The 18,598-nt window shown below is 46.8% G+C and overlaps 1 protein-coding gene across 1 annotated transcript in view; it reads right to left on the minus strand.

Moving 5' to 3' along the window:
* Positions 1 to 13,113: 13,113 nt before the first annotated feature.
* LOC149341385 (neurotrimin-like) overlaps positions 13,114 to 18,598 on the minus strand; it is a 186,666-nt gene continuing 181,181 nt past the window's right edge. Inside the window, exon 10 of the mRNA XM_089543472.1 lies at positions 13,114 to 15,640. Coding sequence (XP_089399598.1) covers positions 15,516 to 15,640 — 125 coding nt within the window. The 3' untranslated portion in view covers positions 13,114 to 15,515. The remainder of the gene's footprint in view (positions 15,641 to 18,598) is intronic.

An 18,598-nucleotide genomic window follows, 5' to 3' on the forward strand; every position in this document is an offset into this window, starting at 1 on the left:
GCGTGCTCGGACGTCGGACGAGGTAAACAACTATCATGTATAAATGTAAGTACAATAGAGTGATAGCAAAATACCACTCAAGATGGACCCAGCTTTTCCAAAAAGCCATCTAAAGTTAGCAAAGGTTAGCATTCCAAGTTAGCAAAGGTTTTATCAGCCGAGGTTTTTTTTTTTCAGTTTTTCAGTATTTTATTCGCGGTGCATTTTCTTCGCTCGCAGACGACTGCGATTGTTGCTCCGCAAGTACAACTATCGTCTTTGTGAACACATAAATCTACCAACCGACAAAGAAGCACAGCAATATAGGACATCGACTATATGTACCGTGTGGAACACCGTTACTGCCATCAATGTCAGTGGCTAAGCAAAAGAAAATTGCATTTAGACGAGCACGAAATAGTGCCGTGGGACTAGTGCACATAGACGCCTCTGTTACAAAATGAAAGCGTTCCGTTTCACGGACAGGGAGAAACAAAACTGAAGCAACGCCGTAAATCACCGAGAATGCATTCGTTTCTGCCCTACGCTGCATGAAACTCAAGTTTCATGCCTAAGTGCCGGATTAGGTCTAAGCCGAGCGTACTTATTTTGCCGTTCCTACCGTGAATTGTTGCATGTGTACCGTATGGGCTGCCTCAGTGGGAATTCTGAAAAAGGAGGACCGTTCAGGCCATAAACTTACCATAAACTGCTTCTCCAGTGTAAGGCTTTTGTTCTGCTTTCTCGAAAAATTGATAAAAAAAAGGAGAAACGAGTCTGAAGATGGCTAGGGAAATTTTATGGTGAGAATGGTTTTATGTACAGAAAAAAAAAGTCCTTCCTCGGTGCGAAGCCACTGAAAAAGTCCAGTAAACTGAATAAAATTGTACCCGTTATATTGCGACGATGTGCAGCGATTGTATGCAATGATTTCCTATACCTGTAAAATAACGAATGCCACGAAATGCTTAGCGGTGATGTAGTTTGCACTTATAAACATCAGTGCGACACTCTGCCTGCGTCAGTTCGTCGAAGCGACTACCTCTTACTTTTATTATTCGTATTTTTTATCAATTGACACTAACACTTACACCTCGTGCGAAGGATATAATGAGCAAGCTTATTTTGTGAAAACTATTCGCTGGACTTACTCGCAAAAGTTCTGACTCACCGTCCAAATTTCGAACGTACTCTTTATTCGCTCTTTAGAGACCGCGCCCAGCTCTGGTCAAGCGTCCGACCACTACCACAGGTGCAGAGGCGAAATGAGCCGAGGCAACAAGCTTCGCCTGTGGCGGCTCATTTGCCATTGACACTAGCCATTCGCTCCACGTCCCGCCATCTAGCGGGGTCATCGTGCAGGAGCTGCACAACTGCCTGGCAGGCCATTCACGCAACGAAGGGGTCTCTAAACAAACTTCCTGTCACGTGGCCACTGCCTTGTGTTTCCTGCTTTCTGCCTTTCCTTTCGCTTCTTTCTTTCCGGCCATTGCCGAAGGCTTCGAGCAGCAAACAAGGCTGGGCAGCCAGCGGTCCGCAATGCGCGCCGACTATCTCTAGCACCTCTGAGCCACTATCTGGAGTCCGACGAGCACCGGGAAAAGAAGGGCGCCTCGAAAGACAGGGGGGAGCCAAAGTGCAAGAAGCGGCCACGAAGAAAACAGATGGCCGGGGCATCGCGGACCAAAGATGCATGCAACACACACACAGAGGGAGAGGGGCGCGGATGCCTCGAGGCCGGCAAACGTTGGCAGCTTCTAATAGGATTAGGGACGCTGCCTTGCGGACCCAAGAAGAACTGCGCGGCCATGCCTCGCGGGTCAGGCGAGCGAGTTGGCGGCGGCTACCACGGCCGTAATGGCGCCTTCTTCCTCGTCCACTCTCCTCCTCCTGTCGGACCTTGGGCTAGAACCAGGGGGCAGGGGGAGTTAGGGAAAAGAGAAAGCGCAACCTTCTTTGGCCTGCTTTCCTGGCTGGACAGCCGGCCTGGAAGCAGGCAGGGGGAAGGACTCCGCACCGTACACCGTACACAACAAGCGGGCGGAGAGGCAAGGAAGCGGCCCTCTGTGAAGCCAGAAAGAGAGAGAGAGAAAGAAGCGATGCCCGGAAAAGACTATCATATCCCTCGCCAAGGATGTTCCAGGGTCTGGAAGCGCCCCATAGGCGACCACGCGCCGCGCGCGGGACTTATGACGCGTCGGGTGAGTTGTCGGGCAGTTCTGGGGATGAGGCACTGCATTGTTTGCCCGTATTCTTCCGGCTATGTTTCCCTGGCCTCTTTTTTTTCCTTCCGACGCTGCGAGAGCACGTACACGCGCACACGCATCTCCCACGTCAGGCCAAGATCGGTCTTGTTTAGTCCAGTACGGCGCATGACTTGTCATCTTACTTGAGGAGATTGGCAGCATCCCCCCAAATTCTCACTCAAATGAAAGAAGATTGTATGGCAGCGTTAGGAGGCCAGTAGGCTGGAACCGCTCTTGACACGTTAAACGACAGCTGCGTAGCCGGCCAACAATAAGCCTTATTTGCACCCTAATGATAATTGCCAGTGCGGATGATGATGCTACCGCTGCGATGGCCCGGTGCTCGAAAGAGGATTGCCCGGATATACTGTCTCTGCGAGGTTTCGCAATGAAAGTGATTCGGGCTGCGGATTCAGACTTCTGGAATCGTCGTTGGGAGTGCAGGTCACGCGAAGAACTCATAAGTGCGCGCATCTGAGAGGACGTCTCATTCATTTGCGTTATGCAATGGCCTGGAGAAAAACATAAAACATGTGGCAAAGTGTAATTTTATTTCGCGGTTCTGAGTGCTTAGGAGGCTATAGCAATAAATAAGATGCAGTAAAAGATTTTTTTTTTTTTGAGAGCTTAGTATGTGACATTTAGATTACGGTCCTGCAATCTCAAGAAAAACAAAAGTATAAGTTCAAGGACAGACCCTTTTCTTTTCTTTATGCCTCCGCATGGAATATTTTAGGGACAGAACTTAAGGCAATGAAGAATGCCGAGCACTTCGATCTGCTTAACGCACAGCGTACGTAGTTTTTGCTACAGTTGTAACGTGCACAGTGTGGTCGTTTACAGGCAAAATGGCGATGGAGCGTATTTTGCTTGTGAGTTCTCAAGTTCAATAGGAAATATCCTTCCCGCCATAGGTGTATGAAATTCAGATACTCTTGTCGATGCAGGTACTCGCCATATGTACTTTTATTCTTATATTGGCGACTTAGAATGTTCTTCATAAAGCCGTGGCTGTTCACTGGGAGTAGCACTGTATTGAAACAACACATGTGCCCCTACGTAGAGATTACTTCCTGCTATCCACGAATTGGTGGTCTGCCTGCCGATGTGCAGATAGATTGTTTCAGTCAGCTCCAAAAGCATTGGTTGGTATATTGTTTTGTTTGGGTTTAACACCCCAAAGCAACTCAGGCTATGAGGGACGCCGTAGTGAAGGGCTCCGGAAATTTCGACCACCTGGGGTTCTCTAACGTGCACTGACATCGCACAGTACACGGGCCTCTAGAATTTCGCCTCCATCGAAATTCGGCCGCCGCGGCCGGCATCGAACCCGCGTCTTTCGGACCAGTAGCCGAGCGCCATAACGACTGAGCCACCGCGGCGGGGCATTGTCGCTAAATGTAGGACTTCAGTGCGCCACAACAATTTCAGAAACTATTGTCAATGTTTTGTCAATGCCTTAGTCGTAGGCCTTAGGCGGGAGTGTGCAGTGCGATAAATGCATGAACGAAATGAACAGCAAGACAATTACGGAGGGCACCTACGACTACTTACGTGCCGTGAATGCGGAAGCACGCACGCGGGTTGCTCGGCTGCGGCGATGACGTGCAGCTCTAATGCAGCGGCCAGCGAAGCTGGTCTGCACGCGCCGGCGGAATGGAAGTTAAGGAAGTATGATTCACCAGGGTGGAAATTTGGCCAAGTCGGTATTGATCCATAACATAAGAGTAGCACAAAACCAGGACGACGGACACAAGAGGAGAGAACACACACCAACAACACAGGCGCTAACTTCCGACTGACGAAGAAAACCAAACCCAACCAAGTGAACGGAACCTGAGCAAAAGTAGCGCATGCGCTGACCTAAGAGAAAAAATCAAAAGAAAAAAAATCAAAGGAAAAAAAAAAGGTGCGATAAAATGCGATAAAAAATGTGAGATCATGGATGTTTTGAACCCAAGAAGGCCAGCTCTCGTTTAGACAAGGAAATGGACGGAGTGCTAACGCAGTTATTTTGTAAGGCAGCAATCTGTGCAGCTTCCACAATTTCGCGAGTTAGCTTATCTCTACCCTTAGCAACGACTGAGCATTTGTCCAAAAAACGCACGTCTCGCTTCCCAAGCTTAAGGCACAAGCCATGAAGCTATGTGACAAGCTCAATCTTGCAAAAGTGGCAAAGAGCATTGAAAATAGCAAGCCTCTCTTCGTAGAAGTGTTTTTCAGCGCAAAGACTCACAAGGTTGATGTTCCCCTTAGGGTAATAATTTCTGAACAAGACACTTGGCAGAAGTGAATAGCTCTGTTTCTCCAAGAAAAACTTAATATTTTGCCTGTCAATGACCCGTTTCTTGTAAGAAATTCAGAACAAGTTGTTAATGCTGTGAAATTGTTGTCCGACAAGAGCCTTCTCGGCTTCTCCATTGACGTTAAAGATTTGTATTACTCCTTGCCTCATGATAACCTACTTACCATAGTTGAAGAATCGATCATTACGGTGCGGTGTCATTTCAAAATGAATCAAGGCTGTCTGTTGATAGTTTTTTGGAACTGCTGTTGTTTTATCTGCGCTCCACCTTCATATATTTTCAAGACGTTCCGTTTATTCAAAAGCAGGGAATATGCATTGGGTCCTGCCTGGCCCCCGCACTTAGTAACCTATACCTTGCACACCTTGACAGGATCCTCCAAGACCGACTTGCTAATTCTTGTGTGGTTAGAATCTTCAGATTTGTTGATGATTTTCTCTTCCTTGTTAACTGCACACCTTGGAACCTCGAGGCCGTTACTTCAGACAGTTTGACCATTCTACAAGGGTGTTTTCTCCCGCTACTATTGACTAGCGAAATGCCTACTGACTCAGAGATAAGGTTTCTCGATATTCGGCTTAAATTCATGGGCAACCACGTTTGCTGGTGCTATTCACCTCGCGCCAACAAACCGCTTCTACCTTACACATCAGCTCATTCTAAACTCGTGAAACGAGGCATTATTAACCTCTGCATGGAAAACGCCTTTGAAAAGTCATGCCCCCATCAATCCACATCTAGCTTTCATGAACAACTCGCGAGGTTCCTCGAAGCAGGGTGCCCTAAAGATTTCGTGGGTTCAGTCGCCGAAAACCTCCTGAAAAAGAAGCTCCGGAAAGAACCTAACACTACAGAAGAAACGAGAGGCAAGGTGGCTGTCATTCCTTACGTCCATTGTCTCGCGCACAATCTCAAGAAAATAGGGAAAAAGGCAAACGTTCGCGTGGTGTTTTCAGCTCCAGAAAAGCTCAGTGTGTTATGCAAAAGGTCCGCCCCCTCCGCACATAGCTCCCAAAAGCAGCAGTGTACCATCTGCCACAGGAAAATATTTGTTAAATGTACTTAGGGCATTGTGTACAACATTCCGCTCTCCTGTGGCAAGCAGGATATTGGGCAATCCGGTAGGTGCCTGAACGATAGGCTCCGGGAGCACAATAATAACATGAAGACTTATACCTGCAGCAATCTAGCTTTCCACTGCAAAGATTGCAAGTGCGTGCCTTTTTTGGACAAATGCTCAGTCGTTGCTAAGGGTAGAGATAAGCTAACTCGCGAAATTGTGGAAGCTGCACAGATTGCTGCCTTACAAGATAACTGCGTTAGTACTCCGTCCATTTCCTTGTCTAAACGAGAGCTGGCCTTCTTGGGTTCAAAACATCCATGATCTCACATTTTTTATCGCATTTTATCGCACTTTTTTCCTTTGATTTTTTTTCTTTGATTTTTTTCTCTTAGGTCAGCGCATGCGCTACTTTTGCTCAGGTTACGTTCACTTGGTTGAGTTTGGTTTTCTTCGTCAGTCGGAAGTTAGCGCCTGTGTTGTTGGTGGGTGTTCTCTCCCCTTGTGTCCGTCGTCCTGGTTTTGCGCTACTCTTATGTTAAGTTAAGGAAGACTGTGATACCCAGTGCGAGAGACTAGCAGTTCAGCGCGCAGGTTTTGTGCTGCGGTGATGACGTAGTTGATGTGCCATTGCCTTCTTAGTCTTTGTAGATAGCATGCTGAAAAAAAAAAAAAGTGATGGCGTCGTGCTCTGATTATTCGAGCTATGAAGATGATTTGTTCGCGCCGGCCTGGATTCGAAACCCACTTCGGAAGAATTCTATTTTTCTTCTTTTCCTGATGACGTTTGCATTGCCGATGACGTAATGAGGTCACGTGGCTTTCCGGTTTGTTTTTCGTTGTCGGAACACCAGATTTTCGTACATATAAGCCGTATAAAGCTCCACATTAAAAAGCGTTACAAGAATGAAACTGTATCGATCAGAATCATCGCGCACGAGTTTGGAAAGCTCAGTTCTGGTGTGCACAATCGTCAAATACAGTGTCCTGGAAGTCTGGAACAGCTCGGGCGCTTCGTTCCTGAGGCGGCTAGGCCTCGGCGCACCGGTGTCCGCCGTCTAATGTAATAAATATGGCCACCGTTGAGTCACAGAATTAAAGACCAACAATAAAAGTATGAAGGAAATAATTTCGCAAAAAACTGTTATAGAATAAAGTCCGCTGTAGCAGACAATGAAGCATTGCTTGATGCGCCCAAATGACAGTTTCACTAATTAAATTTATTGCATAATAGGATCTCATCTTTCTTCATATTCGTATGTTTAACAGACTCCTGCTTCGAGTTCTTGAGCCCAGCTGCTGTCGCTTTTTCGCAGGGAAGTCCTGAGGACGGGACAACAAAACCACCACCTTTGTCGGATTCGACGTGTTAGAGGTTTTTCCTTACAAAGAAGTTGTAAGCACTCTTTGCGGGGTCTTTTTTGCTAGCAGTCCTGTTGACTGTCCTTGCCAGGTGGTCGACGCGATTTCAATGGTGACTGAAGCGCTCCTTAACAAACTACCAGAAACACGTTGGTACCATCTTTAATTTCAGGCAATTGGAAGAAGCTATACTTTACCGGCATTCGTATATAGACGGCTTGTTCAACATTTGGGTGTTTCTAATACGCACGGGTTAATGTACATCTTGAGAAATGGCGTCAAAGAGTTGGCTGCCGTCACGGTTCAGAAATTTGGCTACAGAACGCAATTCAAAGCAATGAATGATGCCAAAAATTTCGACATCTGCTAACCTTTACTAAAGAAACCGCGCGCATCAAGCCGTTTCGCTCAGTTTTCATGTCTATATGTGAAGATTTCGTACAAGGTCTACGGACCATTGATTTCTAGGTTCGGAAATCCAAAATACCACAAACATGGCCTTAAACAAAGATTTAGTCAGTCACACGTGTTCCTCGGCTACAGTGGCACTGCATTTTCCCCAACTTGCACACGAGCTACCAACACGCGCTACCAACACGCGCTATCAGGTGTGGTACTACGCTACACTTCCAGCGCCCTAATCTCTTTTAATGCCAAGTGTACGGAGTGCAACCAGAGGCCAACTACTTAAAGCATTAATACTGCGCAAAACGTCACAAGGCAGAAAGAAAGCGTTGCACATTAACTCTTGCTTCATGTCTTGTGTCTTTTTGAGCTTCATGCATTTAAATCATCGATTACCGACTAATCAGGGCCACAGCAATCCCGAAACGCTCTCACCGGCCTTCCTAAAGCTGTTGGAGCATCCCACCTTCTGCACCAAACTCCCGTTAAGTACAGCTTACTTGAACCGTCCTTCCCAGATACTGTGAACGACTTTTTTATCGCGAGCTCAATATTTCGCAAAATTAATGTCGTCTTAATTTCAGAATATTTCGCGAGTACTAAATTTCGCGAAGCAGAGGTGACAGGCCCCTTACGCTCCTTTTGACGAAATTATTCGAGGCTCCAATTGTTCGCGTAGTCTAGATGATTTGCGGAAAACGCGAAAAATTATGTCTTCGCTTGAATTAAATCTTTTATGCTCTCCGCCAAGAACTTCTGCGGCCACAGGAAGTGGTCGCACATAACCTGCGTAGAGCAACAGAAATCATCGTAGGCTTGTGCAAATACAGGTGTAAAGAAAACGACGAAGAAGAAAAAAAAATAACGACATCGTCAGTGCCCAGTGAAAAAATAATACGACTGACAAGACCGAAGACTCCGATGGTTAAAGTGTCCCCCGCTCATTGCGAAGACCACGGCTCAGGAGCAAGTTATTGGAGTTGACTATTAGGGCGAAAGCACTATTCCGATGGGTAAACCCCGAGCAAGATCTTTCTACGTTAGCGATTTTTCGCCAAGGAAAATAAGTGAGTAAAATAAATAGAATAAATATCAGCTACTGGGATTGGAACCCTCGGCGGCGCCTACAGATCAGCTTCACTGGCCACTGCGCGCGAGCTCTATAGGCTATTGCCGCAGCCGAGCTCGCCTGGTGTTCAACTGCAACACACTCTTGCGCTGTGCAAGAGTGATAAACTAACACTGTTATCAAACTAATAATCGCACTTTGGACTATGTCGTGGCAGTGAGAGAGAGGTGGGCTCTGCATGCGTTGACGTGGACAACGCTGTGACAGAAACACGGCACTGGACCAATACGCGTTGCTGTTGACAACATTGCTGCAGTAACGCGGCACTGGAGCATAGGCCGCCGGCGTACATTGGGTAAGTTGGCATTGACTGTGAAAAAGTTGAAGACGCGCATAACTGGCTTCCTTGGTCAGTGGACACTTCAATCGCCTTTTCAGATACGTGACGATGGTGTACGCCTGAAGAAAGCTGGGCTTTCGCGCAATATTTCGTGCTCAGAAATGCTAAACCGCCTTTTTTTTTTTTCTCCCTCCCTTTCAATTTCACGGGTGCGGCGTCTTCTGAGGCGTAGGCACCGCTTGAAATTTGTGTGACGAGCGCGAACACCGGGAGAGCTCGCGAAGCGCCGCTTTAATCGGGCGCGAAGAAGGACACTCGTTCTGAGGTGAGAAAGGCTAATCGAAAGCCGGAGGGAAATAGCGCACGCGACGCAGAAGTGGAGAGTTGCTTCAAAAAAAAAAAAAAAAAAGTCACTGCCTAACCCGATCGCCCCGTTGGAAGGTACAAAAATAACCTGCAAATAACTCACAAGGCCTAGGGACCAACGGGGAAGAAGGGAGACGGTTTATTCTTCACGGGGACGGAACAAATCAGCGGTCCGTAATGTTGCTGATAAGAGCTCCGATCTTCCCTGGACGTCCTTTCGTCGCGCGCGCTGCCTTTATCGTCTCCTCACCCGCCACCTCCCTGGTCTGGCCTGGCCTCCTGTCCGCACCCCCCGACGCCCTTCAGCGCTCAGACCCCTCGCCCGAGCCCGTTTTATTTCCGCCTTATTTTGCACGCGCAGAGCTGTCGGCGAAGGCTATCCCCCACGCCAGCCGGCCTCCTTTCTTGATTTACTTCTCGGCCGTAAGGCTGACGACGGCGTCGTTCAATCTCTCGTGGTCGCAGCAACTGACCCAGAGCGAAACGCCCCTTCGACGATCGCTTGACTCGACCCTGACACTTTGGCGGTAACTGAATCTTCGTCGCTCAACTATTCCTGTCGCCCTAACTCATTCGAGATTCCCCTTCACCTTTAGGGCGAGTCGCGAAGTGTCGCGATGCACGGATACGCTCACGTTGATGGTGTTTTTTGCAACTTGTGCCCTGGATTGTCGACTTCACGCGTTAGATAAGAGCGCAAGGCTCGTGCTGCTGGTGTCCAGGTTTTATCTTTCGTTATTTTTGTTCGTCCCTGCTGCACACCTTTCACTCACGTTCTCCATGTTAAAACAGCGCCCCGACCGGCGATTAGGGCCTAGAAAACAATTCGATAATGAAATATGATAATAAAACATGATCCCAGGAGAAGTTAACTTCATATAAAGAAGGATGGTTGTAGTATTCATTTCAAGTAAACGAAATGCTGAGGAAGCTACTTATGAAGTTTTTGGATACGTCGCTTGATGAACCGAGCCCCACCTAGGGCTCACTGCAAGCTAACATTGCCAAAGGTAAAGCTCATTCGATTTCACCCGGGATTGGCTATAATACTGTGTCTTCCTTCTTCCCCAATCAAAACCCACCAGCTGATGTCAAACGACTTCGGAAGGATACGTGAATCGAACCTGATGACAATGGGAAGCTTCGGTGGCGTCTCACCTGAAAAGTGCTCTTCTATGTACCTTTCGGACGCGCTTCACGTGGCCATTGCGAACTGGTAAAAGATCACCTCAATCAATTAATGTCAGACACATTTATGGTGCCGTGGTCGTAACTGGCCTGTCGTTGACTACAGATCACCAACGTTCAGTGTTCTAGGACGGCCCTCGGTGTTCCGTGCCTAGCACCATCAGTGCGAGTTCAACTAGGAGCCCTAAGTCACTCTCTGCTTCGAGTGCCTTTGCTTGTATTGGCTTCCAAAGCCATTAGTTCGCAACTTGCTGCGTACTGCCTGCTGCCCTTGCTGCCGCGTTTTGTCTCAGGATTTTTTTTTTTTTGACCACCGCTGTCCATACGAAATGAAAAGTTGCCACAATGTGCTACTGTATTTGTGGGAAAAAGCCTGGTCCCATTTGGGTGCTACTTTCATAGTCACGTGCTGTGCTTTGTGATTAGGCTGGTCTAGGTGGACCTCCAACTGGGATGGTGCTTGAACTGCCAGTGAAGAGCATCTAGCAAGCAAGCAATGCGGTTAGCTCCACAGGTTCTTGATGATACGTAGCTTGCAAAGTGAATATTTCAATCAAACCAACAACGGTGGCAATATTTACAGTCAACGGCACGCTTGCCTGGCTGCTTAGAGATTATGGCTAAGTCGTACCTCTAGCTTATGGCGTTGTGGGAGAGGAAGAAATTGTTTTAAATGCAACCGAAGGCGTCTGGTTATGAAGCCAAGCTTTCTACAAAATGACTAAACCATTCAGAAAAATCTTGATATTTAAATACACAAGCAATTATTCTACCTAAATAGTATTTTCAGGTCGAAAAATATCATACGTTTCCTCTCATTAACCTTTCTTTCTCATATTTCCTTTTGAGACGTCGGGTACACACTATTAATTTTCTCAAGTGATTTAAAGTTGTGTGTAAAGCACTACGGTTATTTCAAGCTTGTGACGTGCTTCATACAAAATCGGTCTTTAAACTGTCTGCAAGTACATCGTGCATTCCAGCTCATTCTTCAGATAATTATTATATATATACAGTGTTCGCCAACCAACATAAATAACCCTTCGGTTACGATATGAATTATGCCGAACTCGCCGGAAACAAATAAATCACTGCTTGTCGTAGCATACTTCCAGAAAACTCTCGCATATTCACCCTCTAAGTACCAAGATATCTATTTAAATAGGGGATCGCATTACATAGCGCATTCATAGAACGGCCTCATAACAAGCCCATAGATTCGAGATCCAGATGCAATTTTCCCCACTTCTCAAGTATTAATTTTTGCTTCGAAAGAAGCATTCATATTCATTATATTCTTCAGTAAAAGCTTCAAGTTCACTTATACATAGTGGTGTACATAAAGTTTGAAAGGTCAAATTAGACATTGCTCGATTTTTTACGGACGATCGCAAGGCCATGCTCAAAGAGCGGCAAGTCTTCGTCTCGCGTCGAGACTTCGTGCATTGACAGGGATCTAAAACTCAATTGCTCCTGGCTTAGCACTAAAAGAATTCCCAGTCTTCACTCCGTTTCTCGGAGCGAGGAAGAGGCTGGGCAAAAGTAGTTTCTCCGCCTTCTTCAACCTCACCTCACCGCATTGAAGTTCCCCTCGAAGTCGCTCATGGGAATATCTCTTCTCGATGGTATGGTCACTCAGAGCCCATTTGTAAAGTACCTACTTTCAGGCTCGCCTTTTGAACACTTTTTAACTGCTAACGGATCACGACATACTATTCCAACGCAGTTTACAAAAAGCTCCCGTACTGTTATCGCTGAGAAAGCAATCAGTTGCGAAGCCGGCTGGATCGATGCGGAATACGCTCAACATACTCGAAGGGCAACCAGTCGTCCCATAAATTACAGAATGTCGGTGGAAGTTTGCTCTAAGAAGCTAACCTTGCATTTCTTGTTATTTGGTAGATTTTGTTCTCTTGTTGTCTCACTATTCGACCGCGCCAACTTCTATTGTCCTGTTGTCTTTCAGCAGCACAAAAAGTTTTTCATATAAAATAATTAAAAACGCTTCGTTCATCGTACGTTTTCATGCATGGTTTTAGTAATTATGTTGTAGAGAAATTTTGAACCTCAGGTAATATCAGAGACAATCGAGTGCTAATTTTTGTTCACTTGGACATTCTGGCGCTCTGAAACATTACTGCCCTAAAACGTGGTATATTAAACTAGTGTTCCTTGCAATAAAAGCTTTTAGGAAAGTGCGTCAGGCAGTACGTGAATGTGGGCCGCTGAAAGAATACCGTTTGTCAGACCTGAACTTCTTTGTTACTTCCTTTTTCCTTTTTTATCGAAAGAAAAAAATTCGAGTCAAATAGATTTTTGCGATAAATGTACTAAATCTTTTCGATGAGTCCTCTCACTAACGTAACAAAAAACAATCAAAAGAAGACCAGCCTTCAAAAAAGGCAAAGAAAAATTTAGAGGGAAGGGAAGAAAACAGCAAATTTTAGATATGAAGAAAAAGAAAATAAAATAATATGAAGATTTATCGGTGTAAGACTACTGAAGCCAGAACAGTCGTGTTGTCCGTTTAATGAAGTTTAATAAGAGCACAGTATGGGGGTGTCCTTTGTGAAAGAAATTGTTTCGTAATATCAGCACTTAAGCTAATTTCAGAACGCAGAGGAAGTATTTACATTGCATTATATCACCAAACTTAAATTAAATTGTGCCTCTTAGCATGTAGTGTGCAAGGAACGCTGAAGAGTGTTTTTTTTTTTTTTTTCTCACGCACGTTGTACTTCACAACGATACTTTCGTCCACCTCGTCGAAGGACACAGACAGGGTGTTGATCTCCACATACTGTAAAACTTTATTTCTTCGAAAGCTCGTTATTCACTCAAGCTGGAAATACACGAAAGCTGCTTGATGCGAAGTTCAGTGAGCAGAAAATACATATAAAACAAGTAAATAACTTTCTCATAGAAGGGCGTCACAAATGGGATCACTGTGTTTGTTTTGTATTTATTGGAGCCATTGAAAGTAGAATAAATATGATGGACATAAGACAAACATAACTTCTAAAGTTTCAGATTTTTCTTTAACCAGATGAACCTGACGTCAAGAAACCTTAACAATAAACGTACGGAAGTTTTCTGTGTCTAATCAAATGAACTGAAACAGAATCAGCAGTTTATGACAATAACCCAACTTGTTTCCCGCATTCAACAAGAAGATATTGTATCTACAACAAAAATACAAGTGCAGTGGCCTCAATCCCGGCATCATATACAGAGCAAATGCCATTTTAGCTCAAGTAAGCCCGCCGAGGCATCAGTAATCCATTCTTTTGCAGGTATACTGGAGCCTGTCTCATAGTACCGGAAGCAGAATTGAGACGTGCTCATCTCTCATGGCATGCAGCGCAATTTTGCACGGCGGTGGCTCATGGAGGCTAAAAGGCATTTGACGTCTGCCGTTCTACAAGACTGCTACGTGGCCCTTCACTAGTGCGCATAAAGAACCGCGTACATCACCGTGTTCTCACGTGCCCGTTTATTGAGACTATAGTACCCGCAAGGGCATAAGCCGCTGTTCCTCAAATCGAAAAAAAAAATGCCCGATGTGTCGTAAAGAAAATAGTGCATTCAACGTGAGTGGCGCTATGAACTAGAGAAAGGAAAGCAAAGGACATGACGCGTTCCAGTAGTTGAAACGCAGCTTCCTTTGGCAGCCTTTCCGGGGAACAGCTCTCCAATTTTTTGGTACTACCACGGCAGTGTCGATCGGACTGTCGTTCATGGTCCAATGCAGAATCGCAGTGACGAAACGGACAAGAGGACGCGCATGCCCGCTGCATGAAAGTTGCAGCGGGGGTTATGTCATGTCAGCAGAACAGCCGAGCAGACGACGCTGCAACTGGCAAGCGCTCTATGCGCATGCGCATCGCGAGCAGACCAGCAGCGGGGTTTATGTCACGTCATCGGAACAGCCGAGCAGACGACTCCGCAATTGGCAAGCGCTCTTTAGGCATGCGCATACTCTCGTCCATTTTGCCACTGCAGTCCTGCACGAGACGCTGGACTTGTCCGGTCGACGCTGCTGTGATAATACCCAAAAACTGGAAAGATGTACGAGATTAAATACCCTTCTCGTGTTCGGGACAACGCACGCGGTCACGCTAAACTCGAGAGCTGCTGAAATGCTCCTTTGTCGCGGGGGCATCATTTTGTTCGCTCGGTTCATACACTGCATGCCAAACAAAGTGGACGTTAGCCATGAAAGCGGCTTCCATATGGAATGATTTATTGAGAACGAATCAAAATAGCATGTCTAAAGCTAAAATGCTCTTCACTTTGTCAGCCTGCAGCGATGAACGTTTTTCCCGAGTTGTATCTAACGCAGTAAGCGTCATGTGCATCTTATGAACCAAGAGTAGTCGCATTAGTGACGTAAATTAAAAAGCGAAAACTATATGGTTATTGTAAATAGACTTTTAGTTGCCAAAGCTGGCAAGACCAGATTTGTGTCGTAGTCGGGGTCCTGCCTATAACATTCTTGCTATGTTTTTTATTTATGCTTTTCCGTTGGCACCAGATCTTGCCAACTGCTGTCCTAAGGAACGCAGCTCTCGAGTTTGCTCACTTCCACAGTTTTATGCGTGGCAGCGTTCCTTAAGCTTTCGCCGTTTTTAAACTGTTAGGGACAACCCGCTTTGTTATCTTTGAGTTGGCATTGTTGGCACGTCGTTTCTTTCTCACAGGGAATGGGGCCCACAGAAACCTCGGGGAAAGGGGGTTAATACAGTGCGGAAAGAAGTCGCAGAGTTGTCCGTGAGCGACTCGAGCCGGCGTCCGCCGTGCAGTCCGCCGTGGAGTCCACCGTGCTGTCCGCCGTGCAGTCCGCCGTGCAGTCCGCCGAAGGCATCGCTGCTGGGCGGGAAACGAAGCATCCGCCGGCGAAACACAGCAAGTCTGGGTTGTGAGAAGCACCGATGGACCGTTGCAGCGTCCACTCGCATAGTCCCATCGCGATGACGTCGCACGTGCAACGGTGAGAGTCTCTTTTTTCCTTTTTTGTTCTTCTTTTTTCTTTGTGGGCTCGAACCGAGTACATCGCGGGAACAAACGAACAAAACAAGCGATTCTTCGCAGCACGTCTTTTTTTCTTTTTTTTTTCTTTTCACGTTGGCTCCTTGCGGCTTTGGAAGCGAAGACAGGCGTGGTTCGCGATCATGGGGCGCCTTGCTCGAAGCGGTCAGACGCTACAGGCGCTGTGTAGCAGGGCAGCGACTGCAAAGCCCAGGACCACGAAGGAAGACGCGGTGCGTGTCACAGCAGCCAAGCCGCGGCCGGATGAGGAGGGCGGGATGTCCTTGGTCCCTGCGACAGAAGAGAAGAAGAAAGTATGTTTGAGTTAATAGCCTCGAGAGAAAAGTGGTGATTTGGGCAGGTTTGAGAAATGTCAGGAGCGAAATGATGGATCTATACAAAACTTGATTGCGCGAGCGAGTTCGAACTCTTCAAGGGCTCAGGGCCACTGCACAGTTATGACATTACACGCATGTGTCCAGGCCACGTACGGCCACGGAACTGGCACCTTAGTTTACACAGCGAATCTATACAAGGCGTCCAAGATTTCTCACAGAGCTGTCAGTTTGTTTTTTCTCATCCGAGATGTAGTAAAATGCTTACAACCGGCTTTTTTCTTGCTTTCCGAAGTCTCAAATTGATAACTGCCACAAATTCCCGCAACGTAATAGAGGTTCCACTTTTGTGCAGACGAAACTAAACAGTACTAAGCAACAGAAGAAAGTTGCTATAAGATACTCCTATATAAAACGCGATTCGGAGAAACGAAGGTCCGAGGTCAGTTATGTTTCGGCGTACTTGCTTGTGTGAGAATACGAGTAAGTTAGTGTTTCTAAGCACCCTGTCGAAGAAAAGCCTGCTTGTCGGAACATGATCAGCAGACTGAGGGTTCGGTATTTGTTCGACTGCCGATTTTACGGTGCGCCTCCATCGTCCAATTTTTTTCCTGTCTCGGAGGCAAATAAATCGTGTTTTTAGTGGCAAACATAAGCAGCTTAACTCCTCTGGCTTGACTTGCACCATCAAGATGCGTTTAGACGGCAAATGCACCGTGGCCACAGCAGCAAATGAATTGTCGAGTCAACAACGTATCGTACTTAAGCGTTCGAGTGTTGTCACCTTTTTATGGTGCTTGATGACATATGTTGGACACCCCAAAAATTACAGGTGTTAAGACAGGCAGCAACTTCCGAGAGGCGCTCTGGAGTAGTTTATATCACTCAGATGATCACGTTGAAAATATTTTAAGGACGATCACGATTACCTCTAATGCGAAATTTGAGCGCAGCTCTGCCGGTGACTCGAGCTCTGTAGGCTCATTATTTAGCTTTGCTGGGTGGTCGGCACGTCTGGCGATGATATTGGTTCGATAGTATTAGTTGATGAAGACGATGTGCACTGCACAACGCGTGAGAATGTGTGTATTAGTCCGATGGCAGTATTAGCTGAAGAAGACGACGATGTGCAATGCAGAGCGCGAGAGTGTGTTGCAGTTTTACAGGAAGCGTTATCAGCTGCGGCGATAGCGTATTGCTCTTGTGCAGTGGCCAGGGAAGCTGATCTGTTCGCGGCACTGCGAGTTCGAATCCCAGCCGCGGCAATGTTTATTTTTATTCATGGTTTGTCTCGGTTGCTCCGACAGCGGTGACGTAGCTCAACCGACGAATGGGCGCTTAATAACTGTGCTCCAAAAAACTTGCAAGAAATCAACTTCTGTCAGATAAAGCATTGTAGAAGCCAGGAAAACGAACCCGCGACCTATACGGCTGCTCAGCAGAGTGCCTCTCAGACGGCGCTGAACAGAGCGGCGGGTCGCGGCCGCTTTAATAGACGGGCGGGAAGAGGGTTTATGAGAGGGCCGACTGGGCGGGAAGCGCAAAAGGGTCGCCTTTTTATACGAGCGACCGTAAATGAGTGCTTGCTCGGGTCCCGGCGAGCCGGCAACAACGGTGCCAATGGCACCCATTTCGGCAAATTGTAGTGTCGGCCCCTCGGAGCGAGTGCTGGCTACGACGACGACGAGAGCCGGGGTCCGTATATATATACGGCCTGCCATTTATCGCGAATAGGACACGTCGCATGTAAATGTGCCCACGACGACGGGCTTGCAGCGGCGCGCATTGTGGGGGGCTGCGGCCAGCTCCATATAAGACGCTCCGCTGACGCCTTCATAAAGCATACACGCGGACGACGACTGCGTGAGAAGTCGGGGGCGGTGCTCGGTGTAGTACCGAATTTCCACACGCCGAGAGAAAGCGAGCGCGAAAAAGTGCGATTGAGGGGAGCGCGCGAGTTCTGTGATTTCAGCGGGATTTCATGCGGCGCGCATTTACGCTAATAATTTTTGCCCGTCCCTCCCTAATGTGTGGGCCTATTTTCTTCTTACTTCATATGCGCCGTGGATCTTTCGGTTTCTAGGGTTATTGTTTTGTGAGTTTGTTGCTGAGTCCCAGGGGCACAGCAGCGGTGATTCGCCCTGCGACGCCTATGCGCCGACGTTTCTCAACGTGAACCGCGAAGAAGGCTTCGCTGAAGGCGGCATCGCATTTGAAGAGGCCATAAACTCGACTCCCGAGTATTTAATTTCTCAATTGCATTCGAACACTTGGACAGATTGCTATTATTTCTATTCTACATTTGTTCGACGCTGCAAGCTGAGTTTCTACCCAATGACACGAGAATTAAGTAAAGAGAGTTTTGTCTTTCGCGACAAGGCCGCTAGTGAAGTGCCCTACAGAAATACGTCGGGACGGCGGTGAACCTGTGTGTCCACTCCATGAAGGGCATCTTTTTTATCGTTTAATTTTTTAAACCTTGTGTTCTATTAGCCCAGAATCGCTCCTTAGGAACCGCTCCAAGTCTTAAGTTATTTTGTTTTATTGTGCTTTCAGTTTTTTATATATTATAAACAGCACGCGGGGCTGCCATGACAGAGAAGTACGTCGCTATTCTTCAACTGTTCATGAAGTTCGCGATATTCTCTCTCTCAAAAAATAAAAGTCCTGTTCTTAATGAAATGTGCACATACGATATTTTCTCTCGGCAGTCTACGAATCAAGCGTGACTATTTGTGGGGTTTAAAATAGCTGGAAGCGCCCTTGCGTCCTAAACCTTAACTTGATTTTCGGGAAACAATTTCGCGTGCAAGACGCAGCTGTAGAAAGTGTACCGCGTCTTCAGTTTCTGTGGCTTGCATTCAGCTGCCAAGCCAGTCATATCTGAATATCGAACTGCGTCTACTGCTTCGCT

The sequence above is a fragment of the Amblyomma mixtum genome, chromosome 5 (genome assembly GCF_055824585.1).
Source record: "Amblyomma mixtum isolate Tamu chromosome 5, ASM5582458v1, whole genome shotgun sequence".
Taxonomy (NCBI): domain Eukaryota; kingdom Metazoa; phylum Arthropoda; class Arachnida; order Ixodida; family Ixodidae; genus Amblyomma; species Amblyomma mixtum.